General features: G+C 55.4%; 1 protein-coding gene across 2 annotated transcripts in view; it reads left to right on the top strand.

Moving 5' to 3' along the window:
- The window catches only part of NHERF2 (NHERF family PDZ scaffold protein 2), a 38427-nt gene that overhangs the window by 19104 nt on the left and 4249 nt on the right, over positions 1–15074 (top strand). The window contains exons 3-6 of one of the 2 annotated variants that reach the window (XM_074886696.1): positions 7368–7547; positions 10688–10841; positions 13013–13056; positions 13715–13777. In XM_074886696.1, coding sequence (XP_074742797.1) covers positions 7368–7547; positions 10688–10841; positions 13013–13056; positions 13715–13777 — 441 coding nt within the window. The remainder of the gene's footprint in view (positions 1–7367; positions 7548–10687; positions 10842–13012; positions 13057–13714; positions 13778–15074) is intronic. The other variant, XM_074886697.1, reaches the window with a different exon arrangement.

Below are 15074 nucleotides of genomic sequence, written 5' to 3'. Positions count from 1 at the left end.
ATGCAAAGACCCCCCCCCCCACTCCCCTCCCCTTCCCAGATCAGGGCAATGAGCATCTGCTTAAAGTTAAGTGCATCCCCAAATCTGAGCGAAGGCAGTGGCCTTTGAGCTTCCAACAAAATTGTAGTAATAATAGTGGCAATTAAAGCTTGCCCGCGGCTCAGCTCGGCTCCCAGTATAACCATTACTGCCAAGGGAGGGTGCCTGTGTCAGGGCGGGTGTAAATGGGCCCCTTGTTCTGGTGGTGCTGCGGCCCCGGGCCCCCTTCCTGCACGAGTTTCTCCCCCTGCTCGGCTCCTTCCCGGCTCCTGGCATCGCCCCTTGCTGCTCTGCGGCCAGTGTTTGGGTTTTGGTCAGGATCCTGCGGTGCTGGAGCTGCCCTTCTCCTCCGCAACCCCCAAAGGGGTCCCTCCCGTGGGTCCCTCGGTGCTCGATGCCTGCAGCAGAAAAGCCAAAGTGTGGGGGATGGAGAGGTCCTGGCTGGAGGTGAGACAGCGGGGATGGACACTGAGGCCCTGAGCAGTGTCCCTTGTCCCCACAGGACCTCTCTGTGTCCCGAGGTGGCCGTGGAGCACGATGGGAGCCCAGAGTTCCCCAGCCCCGGTGGGCTCTGCTGGTGGAGGTTTTCTTTGCAGGGAGCAGGCGAGCAAAGGAGCCATTTTCTGACCGAAACCACATGTGAAAGGAGAGGAAACGCCATGGGAGCTGACTTAAAAGAAAATATGTTAACAATGTAAATTAGGCAGGAATGCTCCTGCCTGTGTTCTCTCCAGCTCAGCCGAGCAGAGGCGGAAAGGCCTGGCATGTCGCAGGGTGATGGGGAGCCTGGAGTGCATCTAGGCGGTGCCATTCCTCACAGCCACATTAGAGCCTATTTGGCTGCCCCCAGGAAACGGCAAAACCCACCGGGAGCCGCCCCGAAAGCACCGGTGGGTGCAGTGTGCTGTGGGTGAGGTGGTCCCAGGCAGGACTGAGCTGATTAGGGGACGAGCCCTGCTCTCTGGTGATGGCACACAGTGATGGGGCTGAGGTGGCAGATGGGCTCAGCCCTGCTTGAGAAAATCCCTGTGTCGGGGAGGGCAAGCGGGGCCGGAGCTCCTGCTGCCATTGTGGTGCTGCCGTGGGACACTGCCTGCTTCCCAGCTGTGCCAAGAGCATCCCTTCAGTCTGGGCGGGGGGTTCAGGGGGTGAACCCCTTTGCTGAGGTGCACGACAGCATCGTGGCTTCGCCATGCTGGTCTGCAGGAGCCACTCTGCCCCGTGGTGTGCCAGGACCCACCAGGCTCCGCGGTGGGTGGCACTGACCTGGCCTTAGCACTAGACTATCTCATTGTATGTGTGTATGTGCTCAGCTGTCCTCCTCTTCCTCCTCCTCTCCTGGAGGAACCAGGACAGCCGGGTGTCCACACTGGCACCGGTGTTTTATTCCTAGAATAAACCCCTATAGCATGACTTCTCAAGGCGTTTTAGCCCATTGCGGATTGTGCGTTTGCCCCACGCATTTGCTACGGGGCAGTGGGGCTGCAGATGGCCCTGGAATGTGGCTACTGATGGTTTCGAGCATCCCGGAGAGACCTGTGGCCATTCCGGTGGCGCTGGGCTGGGCTGGGCCGCCGGCAAGTTCACATCGTGCAGCCTGTGGCATCCCTGCTCCTGCTCAAAAGCGCGTGCCGATGCCTGCGCGACGCAGGTCTTTGGAAAGCCCTTTTTTTCCCTATTCCTGCTCAAAGTCACGCTGCGGGTGCTGGTTTGAAGGCACAGATTAGTTTTGTGAGTTAGCGCCCTTTGGGAAGGCGGCAGCGGTGGGCAGGGGCTGGGGGGAGCATGGGGACAGCCCCAACCCAGGGCTGGAGCTTGGGGCTGGGTCAGTGGTGATGGCGAGAGGGTCTCTGACACTGGTGGCCTCGTGGCCTTGAGCTTGGGCCGGCGTGTGGGCGCTGGAGCCAGGGAGGGGCTTTTCTAGGGGCAGGTGGGTTTTGCTTGGACAACAGAGTGTGGGGGGCTGCTCTGCTGCCCCTTAAAATCCAGGAGGTGAGTTTGTTTCAGGAAATAGAAAAGACCAAAGCGCGGGTGGTTTGGTGCTCCTGCGAGTGGATTCTGCTTGTGTGGAGGTTGGCACCGACTAATTAATTGCATGGAAACCCTTTGTTAATCAGTCAGTGACGTTTATGATATCAGCTCCGTGGTGGAGTGTGCCTGAAGCCTCCAGGTGTATGAGATGGGAACGGTCCCGGTCTCTGCAGGGACCTGCGTGGAGGTGACACGAAGCCTGTGCAGGGGTGTCCCAGTGACCCAGGGGGGTGTCCCTGGGGGACCCCGGTGAGCCAAGGGGTGTCCCCAGGGGACCCCAGCTCTCAACAGCAGCAGCACTGGAAACTCTGGTGGGGGCGGGGGGTGGAAAAATCAGATGCTGCAAGAGTTACAATGAGATTATGAGAGCTGGCAACACCCAACCAGGCTTGTTTTGTTTTTTTTTTTAATTGAGCGCATTTCATTGTTATTTAATGTCTTGTTTGTGCATTTTTAAATGGACCAGCTCGAACAGTGTTTCCGAAACCTTTTTCCTTCTAAAATGACAATGATTTGCCTCAAGTGGCAGGTCCAAGGGTGGTGTGGCGATGCAGTTTATCGTCCAAGCAGCGTTTATCTACGCATGCACACACGTACCTGGCGGTGGCTATAGGCAGTGATACTTGTAGGTGGAGTATGCCATGCTATTGCTGCTTAATCCAATTTATGAAATTAGTGGCCACTGATAGTATCTGGATTTCTAGAAAAAGAATTTGCTTCATTTTGCAATTTTTTCTGCGTGCCATTTTTTTTTCACGCAAACACGCCAAAAATACAGTTAATTTTTTGTTGCTTTCTAGTGTACCTGTGAATCTAACTTACCCAAACTGTCTTTTATGTTCTTGGTGTGTGAAAGGGTGGCAAAGCCTCCTCCGGACTGATACTGAAGCGTTTCTGCAGGGATGAGTGGTGGTGGGTTTCTGGAAGCCCAGATAACATGCCACTGTTACAGGGAACGCTTCGTTGCAGGCCTTGGGTTTCACAAAGGCAAAATTCAACCCCCTGGGAGCTTAGGAAATTTCTTCCCAGAACACAACCAGGGAAGTGTTGGCACCAGTCAAAAAGAAAATAAATAGAGCTGGCAAGAGATGCAGCAGCTCCGTGTCAACAGAGCACATAAGTGCAAAGTGTTTGAGCATGTGCTCGGGTCTGGGTGAAGCGAGGGGAGCGTCTGTGTTCGCTTCATCCCAGAGAGGGGCTTTGTGGGCTTGTGGGCTAAGACCTGTTTTTTCCAGTGGCCGAGGATTGCGTTAGTCGGGAGCTTTAAGAGCCCAGCGAAAACCCTGGATCATCTCTGCGGGAGGTTAAGCAGTTTTGCCTGAGGATTTCTGCTCAGAACAGATGCTGAATGGGGATTTTTTTTTTTTGATTTATTTCTTTATTTAAAACAAAGATCTTGAATTCATTTCAGTTAAGGACCTTGACTTCAAGATTTTGTGGGGAAAGTAGAGCAAGCCCACGTAGGACACGGCACTGGTTACCACCCTCGCAGCCAAAGGGATCCTGCAAACGAAGCTTTCCCCTGTGTGGTTTATTTATTGAGTAATTTGATTTCACTGGTGATCTCAGGGGATCCCCTGAAAGCGGAGGGACCGCCCCTGCCAGCACATTCCCCCACAGCCGCCTGCCAAGCCCTGGGGATCCCCATGCTGGGACAGCAGCTATAGCGTGGCATTTTCGCATGATTTTCTCAGCACTTTTGCACTGCTGACCCTATAAAAAGCGAGTAAGAGGAAAACGGTTAAAAAAAGTCATTTCTAAACCCAAGTAGGTGATCCCAGACGCGTTCCCCTCGTGCCCCCTTTTCCTAGCTACACAGAGCCCCGTGCATCCTTTAAGGTCGTGCAGATCCAACCCTCTTTGGCTGGTTGAATCATTTCCTGTTTTTTTCAGTTTTTGAAGAACTCCAAGCTGGAAATGTTTGCAGATAGGGTGAACTAACTGCTCCGGGGCCATGGGAAAAATACAGGCGTGCTAAATCTGCGGAGGGAGAGGACGCGAGCGCGGGGTCGTGGCAGAGGAGGGGCTGGTCCTGACCTGTAGCTGAGGTGCTGTGGGACCCCTGCCCTGTTTTGGTAGAGCTGGGTTTTATCGATCAGTGGATGTTGCAGCGATGATTTTTTTTTTTTTTTTTTTTTTTCCCCTTTTAAGAACCGATCTGTGCATTTGAGGTGTCGATGCCAAGAGCATCATGGTGCCTGTGTGGGTCTCTTTTCCTCCAAAACTTGCTCTGGTAGCATCCCCGCCACTCAGCTCCCTCTGTGCTTTTTTTATAAAAAGCTTCATTGCCAAGTTAATCTCTGCAAGAGTTCAGGTACAGCTTGCAGCTGGTCCAAGTGAGCCCTGATGCCTGTGACAGGGACTGCCAACAGCAGCTCTCATTTTTAAGTGCTTTTTGAAGAATAGGGCACTCTGGGCCTGAGGAGTCTGGGTGGCCAACGTGTCCCTCCTGCACCAGAGCGGTGGCATTGTGGGCAGCTCTGACCTGGCATCCAGTGAGGGCTGGTCATCTCGCATCCCTCTTTTTTTTTTTTTTTTTTTTTTTTTTTTCCTGGTGCTGGGATTGAGCTGGTCAAGCTGGTTCTGAGTCCCGATCCACCTCTGTCCCCCCTGGGCATTGCAGCCACGACCAGGATTCTCCTGCTTTTTGCCCCAGGACTCTGGGACTGATCTCGTGGCTCGCTGTTGGGGAGCACGGTTGGCATGCACCCACGCAAGCAGGAGCAGATGGGTGCAAGCGGGTGCTTCTCCAGCTCTTGCTTTGGCCAGGGGTTGCCGAGTGCCGGCGCTTGGCCCTGGAGAAGGCTTTGCTGTCGCCTCCCTGCTTTGGGGTTCAGCGGGGCTGGGGGGCTTCAGGCTGTCAGCCCCGCAGGGGCTGGGTTTGGGAGAGCTCAATGTGGGGAAGCAAGTCGCAGAGGGAATGGAGGAGGTGGTTTGGTGTGTTCAGCCCCCCTGGGAAGGTGTAGCCTTAAATAATGGGGGGAAATAGCAGATTTTTTGTGTTTGTATTCCCAACAAAGGGCTGCACGGGGATGGAGACTGCAGTCATCCCAGAGTCATCCCCCGAACCCCTCCAACCCACCCCACCAGCTCGAGTATTTCATAAGCACCTCGAGGAGAGCTGTTCTGGGATGTTTATTTACATCCCATCGAGCCGGCGGGTGCATGTGGGGTCAGAGCGAGCGCCGACGGGGCGAGGAGGAGTTTCCCCCCACATTGAGGCAGACACGGGGGGTTTCTGCCTCCCCTCGCCCCATCCCCGGGTCTCACCCCATTGCATTAAACCTGCAGCAGGCAGTGGGTGCTGGGGGGTCTCTGAGGCCCCTGCTCACCGGACAGCCACGGCTCACGGCATGGGGACACGTGTTCTCTGCGGCATGAAGCAGCTCTTTCTTACTGGGGTTATTTGGGTTTATCTCTCGTCATCTGTGGCCTCTGTCCCCTGCCAGCAGCAGCAGTGTCACCCCGCCTGGGTGTTTCTGTGACCGACGGTGCCTGTGCTCGGTGTGGGTGACGGTTGATGCCCTGCACTTGGCAGAGCCACTCCCCAGCCCAGTGGGTCCCTGGGGGCAGCCGCTCTGAGTGTTCCTGCCTGGTGCTCCTCTGGAAAATCCCTTCTTTGAGGGGATGGAGGAGACAGGATCAGTCCCCGAAGTGACTTGGCCATGGTGGCCCTGGCAGCAGAAGCCAGCAGCTCACAGGCAGTGCCCGTCCGCCTGGCAATGGGGTGGCTGGCACGCTGTGCTCCTCCTGTGGGAATCAGGCACTGAGTCAGCGGTGCCATCAGTGGGTCACCGCTGTCCCCACGGGGAGCCGGGAGATCACTGAGCGCCGGTGAATCGATTCAGCTCTTCACTGCCGTCCGTATTTGCCCCACTGTGACTCGCAGTGGCCAAGAATCACCTTGTATCGTTGCAGAGAGTTATTCCCCATCGTCACTGGGGCACACGAGGACCCTGCGGATAGCCCGGCTCCACGCTGGCAGTGGGAATGTCCTTTGGCTTGTTTGGCTCCTGTGGTGCAGAGTCCGCGTGGAGCTGGAGCCCCTTGGCATTGTCCCTGGGGTCCCCCCCATGTGCATGGTGGCCAGGCCACGTCTCCTGGGCATCAGCCACAGGTGCCGTCAGCCCCTGCAGCCCTTCCTGGGGAGGAATTGACTTTTAAGCAACACTGAGGGTGTTTTGCAGAAATAACCCCAAGGGGCTGCGAGTGCAAGGAGCTGTTGGAGGAGGGAGGACATCCCTGGGCACGTGGCGAGAGGGGAGGGGGTGCAGGTTTGGTGTTTCGTGGCGCCTCTCAACCAAGAGAGGAACGTGGAGGAAATTGCTGCGTGGGTTTTTAATTTGAAAGGAAAGGCTGTACGAGATTCCGCCGTAAATGTGATCTGAAAAAAATCTGTTAGCAGGAGGGGAGCGGCGTTTCTTTTAATGAAAGATTAAAACTCAGCCACAGGGGATGTTTTCCTTAAATCACAGATGAAAATGAAAACCCATATCTCTGAGACAGCTCTTGCTAGGGACATGGTGCTGTGCCAGGAGCCGTGGGCTGGGAAGGGGCCGTGGGGAGGCTGGTGGGGAGAGCGGCGTCCGCGGGAGTGTAATGCGTCCTGCAGATCTGGAGAAAAGCTGGGATTTGTTGCTCCCCCAGCTGCCCTGAGGAGCCATAAAGCATTTTTCCATGGGATAGGGGGAAGTGCTAAACTCCTCACGTGCTCCTGTGCCTCCTACAGCACCATCCTACATTTATCCTACAGCAAGCTCAGCCTTTCCGTGCTGCAGGGAGCTGCCAGGCGGGGGGTTCATCACCCCAGCCCCCAGAGCCCCTCTACTGGGAGGTGATCATACCCGCTGGCGATGCCCATGTCACCGGGACTAAGGGCATGGCACTGCCTTAAATAAATAACTAAGGTTAATCCAGTGTCTTGGTGAGCCTGTGTGCTTCGCCTGGGCTCTCGGGTTTGGTTCCTCCCTGCCCAGGGCTGCAGCCATGGGCTTGGCCACTGCCAGGGGGGTCTTGGTGTATGGGTGGATTATATCTGTGCTGCTTCTGGTGAAGGAAATGCATTTTTTGTTGTTGTTTTAATTTTTTTCTGGAATGGTTTTGGACAATTGATTTTCTAAAATAGACTCAATGAGAGGAAATTCATTTGTTAACCTGTCCCCATTCAGGGGAATGGGAGGACAGAGTGCAGATATGGTGCTTCCTTGGTAGCTTTATTTATGATTGTATCTGCTTTAGAGCAAAACCAAACCTATAAATTAAATGTTTTGTCTGCCCTCAACCTCTCCTCTGTTAAGCAGGATTTAAACGGACAGAAGGAGCTGTGCCCACGTCTCTGCCACCTGAAGAAAGGCCCCAGTGGCTACGGCTTCAACCTGCACAGCGAGAAGTCCCGGCCGGGGCAGTTCATCCGCTCGGTCGACCCCGACTCGCCGGCCTCCAGAGCAGGGTTGCGGCCCCAGGACCGGCTGGTGGAGGTAAAAGCGCAGGGGTTCGGCTTCTTGGGAAGCCTTTTGGGGTTTCCTCAGCATATGCTGTGCGGGGATGTTCAATTCTTCCCAGTCTGGCAGGAACAGCCGGGTCCTGGCCCCCCCTTGCAGGTGGGGAGAGGGACAGCGGAAGCTCTGGCTGGCACAGAGGAGGGTTGGAGCAGGCAAATTGCTGCCCCTGCGCCTGCCCGGGTGGCTCGGGGGTGGCAGCGGGATCCTGCGGGCAGATGGGGTGCTCCATGGGTGCCCATCTCCCTCCCCTGCTGTACAGCGAGCCCTGTAGTTGGTGGCGTTGCCTGATGCCACCCAGTGCTGGAGCTGCAGCCAAAGGGGTGCTGGGGACACGTGGGACCCGTCCCAGCGCTGGGGAGGGGGTGACCTCCCACCCAACCACCCTCCGATCTGGCAGCTAGCCACAGGCATGGGGACAGGTCAGTGCTGCCCAGCTGAGCTGATGCCCTGCCAGGCAGGTGTTTGGAAAAAGAGGGGAAAAAGCTCCGCAGAGATTTGAAGACCCAAAATTGTGAAAGATGGGGAGAAACTGCTCTTGGAAGCAGCTTCCTGGTCACTGAGTGCTGGACAACACATGTCTTGATGTGACTGGGAATTGCCCTCCCTTCGGCTTATTTGTGTCTTGTGATTTTCCTGAAGAAACGTTCCTGAAGAACAAGGTTCCCCCATCCAGAGCTGCCTGTGCTCTGGGCAGGGCTTGGGCAACACATGGCCAGAGGGATGGGCAGGGCTGGATCCGGCAGCCGGTGCCCCAGGCCCAGCAGCCATGACCCCTTTCGCTGCGGGAGCTCGTGGATGTCCCCTGCTCGGGGTGATGTGTGGCCCTTCCCCAGGAGGGTGAGCCCCAAAACCCTCCCGTGGGGACCAAGCCGTGGCTCTCACCACCGGCTCAGGGGGGGAAAGGGGTTTTTACTCCTGGAAGAAAACACTCACATCCCACAGAGCTGAGCAGGTTGGGGAAGTACTAAGGTCACAGCACTCGCCTGCTTTCTAGCCCCGTCAATAATTGTTCCCCAGCCGGTGGGAGCTGCTGCCTCTTCCCAGCACCTGAAAGTTTAATGCCAGGAGCAGCGTGGGGCCGGGGCTGGGAGCGGGGCACTGGCGGCAGCAGCTCCTGGCAGCGCGGTGTCACAGCGAGGAGTTGTGTTATTTATTTATCGGTGTTTGGCCGAGCGCCTGGCACACACAAAGCGGCGAGGGGTGAGCTGGCGAGCTCGGAAACCTGATCCCCTCCGTACCCGCTCTTTGGGGCTTTGATAAATATTTGATGCTCCCCAGCCCTGCTGCCCTGGGCAGGTTGGGGGTGCTGGGGTGGAGGGAGAGCAGCCCCGTGCTGCCTGGCCAAGCTCAACCAGGGCTGAGCACTGGGTGTGAATTGGGGTGACCTGGAGTGACAGGAGGGGGATGTTGGGGACAGAGGGGGGTTACAAGCCAGCAGCTGAGGTAGCCAGTGAGATGCAAAACCTGGGGAAGGGGTTCCCCTTGTCCTGGCTCTCAGGACCTGCTTCTGCCCCAGGTTTGTGTTGAGGCATCCAAAACACAAAGGGGAACCCAAAGTTTGGAGCTGGCCCAGCTCAGGCTCCGCAGTGTTCACTTGCCTTGTCCCTTTGTGGCGCAGACAACCAGCTGTCACCTCTGGGTCATGTCGATGCTCCAGCCCCCTGACAGCCTTGGCACGACCCGCAGGCAATGGCTGCTCATCCCTGCTGTGAAATAGCTGTGACTTTGCAGCGAAAGGATCCACGGCTGGGCCAGGACCAGCCTCATCTGCTGTCCCAGTTCCCAGGGACGGGCAGGGGCAATGCCACACTAGTGTAGCTCATTGACCTGGGGGGCTGCCAGGAATGGGGTTACCCCACTCCCAGGCTCGGTCCCTGGCTCTGGCATCGCTGTGCTCTGTTTTTTGGGGTCTGGCAGGGGAGAAGGCAGATGTCTGTCCGCAGGCAGAGGAGGAATAAAACTGTGTTGATGCTGGTGATCCTGGAGAGCTGTGGCCCTGCAGGAGAGCAGGCGTGTGCATGCAAGGCATGCAGTTATAACGTTATGTGCGGCTTAGAAAAACAAACAGAACCTGCTGTCCACTTCTCCTAACGAAGGCCTGTCTGTGCTAGACAGATTTCTGAAGCTTTTGGTTTGTTTCAGAAAGCTGGAGTAACGGAGTAGCTATTTTTAAGAGGAGGTTACTCCATTCCCAGTGATCTCTGCACCACCAGCTCTCTCTGCCCTTTTCTGTCCAAGCCGAACTAACCCATCGCTCTGCCGTCCCGCGGTCAGGCGCCTTCCGATGCCAAAGGCCGGATGGGCAGCAAAGGGTGTGTCGAGCTTTGCTGGAGATGGGCTGGAGCATTGGAAAGAGATTATCGCACAAAAGCGGGTCCAGCAGCGAGGGGCCGGGCGGTGCAGAGACCTTCCCCTGCGGGACAAAGGGTGATTCATTCCCCACTGCGAACAATGCCTCGAAATCACAATTGTCCCCTTGCTGTGGGGAACAATCGGGAGCAGAGGATCACGTTCCCCAGCAGGTCCCGGCTCGCACGCAGGGAAGGGAGAAATGAATCCGTGCAGCAGGCACGGGAAATCCACCGTTTTCCATCATGGAGGGATGAACGACGGCGTGGTGATGCCGCAGCCGCCTGGGCAGGGCGGGGGAGCAGGACACACCGGTGGCACCCAGCCCACTGTCCCTGCACATGGTTGCAGCCCGTAGGCAGCCTGGGATCCCTGGGGCACATCCAGGGTCAAGGCTGGGTTTGAAATCGCTGAAGAGGGGAGCAGGAGTGTTTTGGCAGGATGCGGGCGGGCGAGGTGATGGCAGAGTCTGGGGTCTGTGGTTCCCAATGGATGCGTTTGGGATGCGGGCAGGGGTGGAGGTGTGTGGTAGCATGAAGGATGCTCTGGCATCCCACCGGGTGTGGGGGGGCGGTGGTAGGAGACCATGGCTGCCTTGGGAACGGGGAGGAAAAAGCCTGTAGCCTTCCTATCATCCCAATGGAAATTAAGAAAGGAAAATCTCATCCCTTAGGGGATGAGGAGTCTGCTCTGGGGGTCTGTGAGCTGGGACCAGCTTCTCTGCTGCGGGGGGCACAGACTTGGGTTCTGATGCCGTCACTTTGCAGGTGAACGGGATAAATGTGGAAGGCCTGCGGCACTCGGAGGTGGTGTCCCACATTAAGTCCAGGGAGAACGAAGCCAGGCTCCTGGTGGTGGACCCCGAAACGGATGATTACTTCAAGAAGCTGGGGGTGACCCCCACGGAGGAGCACACCAAAGGTGAGACCTCGCTTTCCCTGGGTGACCCTCCACTGTTCCCGTGACTCACCGTGGGACTTCAGAAGTGAGGGAGAGTCATGTTTCCCTTCTGTCTCATCCCACGGTTGTTTCCTGAGCACCACCCAGCTATTTATAAATAGAGAGAATACTTCCTAATCTAGCCAAAACCCAATTTGTTATTTTTACATGGTGAATAATTAACTTAGGAACTTGCAGCCATAATTTGGCAAAGCGTAGTGGGATTTGGGGGGGAGCTCAGTGAGCAATGAGCTCGCGGAGGGATGCTCAGGTGAGACTGGTCCAGCTGGTTGGGGCTGGGAAACCTCCCTGAGGGCTGTTCCTTGGACCCCTCCATTTTCGGGGGCAGCACCCACACCCTGAGAGACGGGATGTCTGGCGTTAGAGCGGGTGGACCCTCAGGGTTTGGGGGAGCAGAGCACTCTGCCAGGGTGCTGAGTTGGGGTCTGGGGAGGGAGAGTGTAATAAATCCCCCATTGCAATTAGGAGCATCGAGAAATACCGGAGCAAACGCTGTGTGCGTGCAGGAGGAAGGGTTTCACGCCACAGCGATCACAGGGGTGGCTGTTGCAGAAAATATTTTCCTTGCTGTTGAAACCTGGCAGAGAAAGCTGCCTGTCCACTCCCCAACCTGTTGTGCTGTGGCTCCCGGGTGGGGAGGGAGCGGGGCCCTCCCCAGCCCATCCTGCCCACCCCCCCAGCTGAATGGGGAGCTCTGTTTCCCAGTACAGTTGTTCTTATCTGATCCGCACCCCGGCTCGCTCGGATGCTCAATGGGGAGATTTGTCCCAAGAAATGGGTCAAACAGCGCTGAGAAGCGCACGGGGCGAAAGTGGTGTCAGATGCTGCACATCGGTTCGAGGAGGAGCTGGGGCGAGAGCTGTCTGCTGGCACGAGCCATAAAGGAGCCCTTGTTCCCCAGGGTGGGGACACAGCCAGGGCCACGGACACGCTGGGGGTGTGGGGGGGGTGCGGGGGGGGTGCTCGAGCCCCCGCCTTGGCTCTGCAGCCCTCGCTGCTGGCTTGACGCATTCGGCAAAAATCAAGAGTTGGGCCCGCCTGGCTTGATGACAAAGTGCTCCGGTAAATTCTGTTGTTTGCCGGATAAGAGGAAATAATAATTGCACTCTTTAATCAAACCGCGTTGACCTCAAGCTGACAATTTCAGAGTCTTACAGCTGATCCTAAGCCCCTCAACGTTTTAGCCAATACGTGTATTTTATGCACCTTTCAGGATTAAGGAAACATGAAAATATTTCCAGACATGCCAAATTTTGAAATTACTTTTTTTAAAGTCCAGTTTCACTTTAATATTGCTCGTGATTTGAAGCTTGCTTCTCATTTAAATAATATTATCTCTTGGTGTCTTCTGATAGCAGAGACTTTAGCATCTTTTCTGCTATGAGCTGACTTTCTTCTCATGACCATTGCTCAGAGCGTATCATACTGTAAACACGAGTCCAACATTCAGTATGATAAAATACTCAAGGCCAGGGTACCTGGGGAGCGGGTTGTTTGCTGCACACTGACACCAACGAGATGCTGGTTTTGGCAAAGAACGTTGGGTTGGTTTTTAAGATTCCTGATTTAACAGCCTCTGAAGAAAATTACTGAAAAAAAATGGGAGCGCGCTGAATTTAGTGCTCATGGAAGGAAGTTACTTGGTCCCCTGCCTGGAAGGTGTTTTTTTCTGCTGAGAACACCTTCCTGGAAGGTGTTTTCTTCTGATGAAAACAGGGCTGGTTTTTAAGATTCCTGATTTAATAGCTTCTGAAGAAAATTACTTAACAGCCAAAAAAATGGGAGTGTGCTGAGTTTAGTGCTCGTGGAAGGAAGTTACTTGGTCCCCTGCCTGGAAGGTGTTTTCTTCTGATGAAAACATGGTGAAATCAAGTGAAGTCAGGGGAATTGGAAAGAATTTGGTTCCAGAAGGGCACGAGGGGGATGGAGAAGCGTTTGTGTGGGTGCAGAAGCAGCGCAGGACAAAGTCAAGAGACAAGACTCATGAGCTGGGAGAGCTGGTGGGGTGGGCACAGGGGAAGGCGGGCTCGGGGTGGCTGGGTGGGCGATGCTGGGGGGTGCTTGCCCAGGACCCGAGGCCAGCAATCCCAGCTGAGTGCATTTACCGTGTGTTTTCTCTGTGTGGTCTCTAGGTGTGGTACCTCAGCCCTTGACAAACGGATCCGCACAGACCCAGGTGAGCACTTGCCTGCTCCGGGATGCCCCGCTGGCCGGGGTGGCTGAGCAGCAGTTTAGGGGAATGTGTTGGAGTGATCAAGAGGGATCAGGCGGGAGAGGCCAGGCTCCTGGTTTGCTGGTTTTCCTCGGCTCCCACCTATGACACGTGAGCCTGTGGGGATGAGTTGCCAGCCTGCAGAGCAGAGGGGGATGCTCACAATGTCCCCCAGGCTTGTTGAGCTCAGCTTAACTGCTGCTGGCTGATTTTAATTGCTACGTTAAAGCTGTAACAGCAACAAGGCTGGTTTTGGCCCCATTTAATCATTGTCCCTGGTGACAGAGGGAGGAGGTGAGCGTCTGCCCAGGGCTGGCAGGATGGGAACCGCGCTCTGCCCAGTGTGGGGGATGCAGGAGAGCAGCAGCAAATCCCAGGGAGCTCCCGTGTGTCCACACGTGTGTATGTGCACACATGTGTGCAGGGTCCCTTGGGCAGGTCCCTCCCCTTGGGGCTCTGTTCCTGTCCCTAGACAAGCCGGGTGTTGCTCTCTGCCTGACAGGGTGGCTGGGATGTCTGTCCCCACCAGGCTGCAGCATTTTTCTGCCTAGCCTTTTATTTTTTTTTTTTTTTTTTGATTCTGTCTTTGTGCAAACTGGACTAACATTCTCATTCCCACTAGCTGAATGGAGGCTCCACATCTTCATCTCACAGTGACCTTCAGAGTCCTGGGAAGGAATCAGAGGTAAAAACCCCAAACATTCCCCCTCCCACCTGCCTTATGGTGCTGTGTAAATGCCTTTCAATGCATTTTCAGTTTTGTCTCGCAGACTTGGGTGCACTTATATCCACCCAGCAAGCAAAATCCAGAGTTTTCTTTCATCCCTTGCACTGTAGATGTGCCTGAAATGGAGCTGTGAGCCACCAGCAGCTGCTGGTTCCAGCCTGGAGGTGGCCACATTGCTGGGATGGATCGATAACTCCTCAGGCAGCTGGTTGAGGGCTCAGGACCCTCGGGGTGACATGTGCTGTAGCAGCATGAGCCGCTGGCCCAGAGATGTTCTTTCCCCTCTTTGGGGGACAGAAAAGCTCGCAGGGATCGCGTGGCCTCTGCCAGCAGCAGCAGATGTCCACTATTAACGGATGAGTTTTGTGAGGGTGCGATGCCTGCTCTGTCCTGGCTCTGGGAGGACTCGTGTGTTTGTCCCTTTGGGTGTCGTGGCCTCGGGGAGGAGGTGACAGTGCCCCAAACCGAGGAGAACGTCAAGGGGTAACGGCAGCAAGTTAATTGGCGCTTCGTTAGGCAGTGACTTATGCTCAAATATTTGAAAGGAGGTGTAAGATGAAAGGATGTCTCCAAGAGCTTTGGATCTTAAGTGTAATTACACTGCTGAGGTACAGGGCAGGAGGCGAGGCTGGGAAGCTGGCAGGGCAGGAGGAGCAGAGCTGTGAAGTGCTGCTAACAGGAACAAGGCAGGCTAAAACTTACAAAAAGCCACATTGCTTTTAGCTTGGAGCAGAGCAAATTTATCACAGTGTTTAAAGGAGCTGCTTGAGCTGGGATTTGGTGACCTGCTGGGCTGTTTTTGGTGGAGCCTGGCTGAATGCCACAGCAAAGGGCCAGAGAAGAGGCAGACCTTGCTGTGCAAGGTAAAACACAAGGCATGGATTGATACTCTCCCAGTGTTACTAATTTAGCAGGTTTTTTTTTTTAAATAATAAGTAAGGGATTCCTAAAGTGCTCAAAAATTCATCTTTAGCATGAGGCTCTGCTAAAAGTAGAGGAATGTCCCCATGCAGGTGCTCTGTGGGTGTCCAGTGGTGCTTGGTGCTGGTGCTGTCCCCTGCCCTGAGCCGGCTGGGAATGGGAGTCTGACAACAGCAAGTGCTCACGCAGCCTCCTCTGAGCACCCAGAGCCTCTAAAACATCTCGAACGCCAGCTGTGTCCGAGAGCTGTGGCCAAACGCCTGCAGTCTGGCATCTCCACTTCTCTCTGAGCATTAAATAATACATGTCCTGATCCAATGGCTGCTGCCTTTGG

Source organism: Strix uralensis, chromosome 16, assembly GCF_047716275.1.
Source record: "Strix uralensis isolate ZFMK-TIS-50842 chromosome 16, bStrUra1, whole genome shotgun sequence".
In the NCBI taxonomy this organism is placed as follows: Eukaryota; Metazoa; Chordata; class Aves; order Strigiformes; family Strigidae; genus Strix; species Strix uralensis.
The sequence above is the reverse complement of the archived record's forward strand: the minus strand, read 5'-3'. Positions and strand labels throughout refer to the sequence as shown.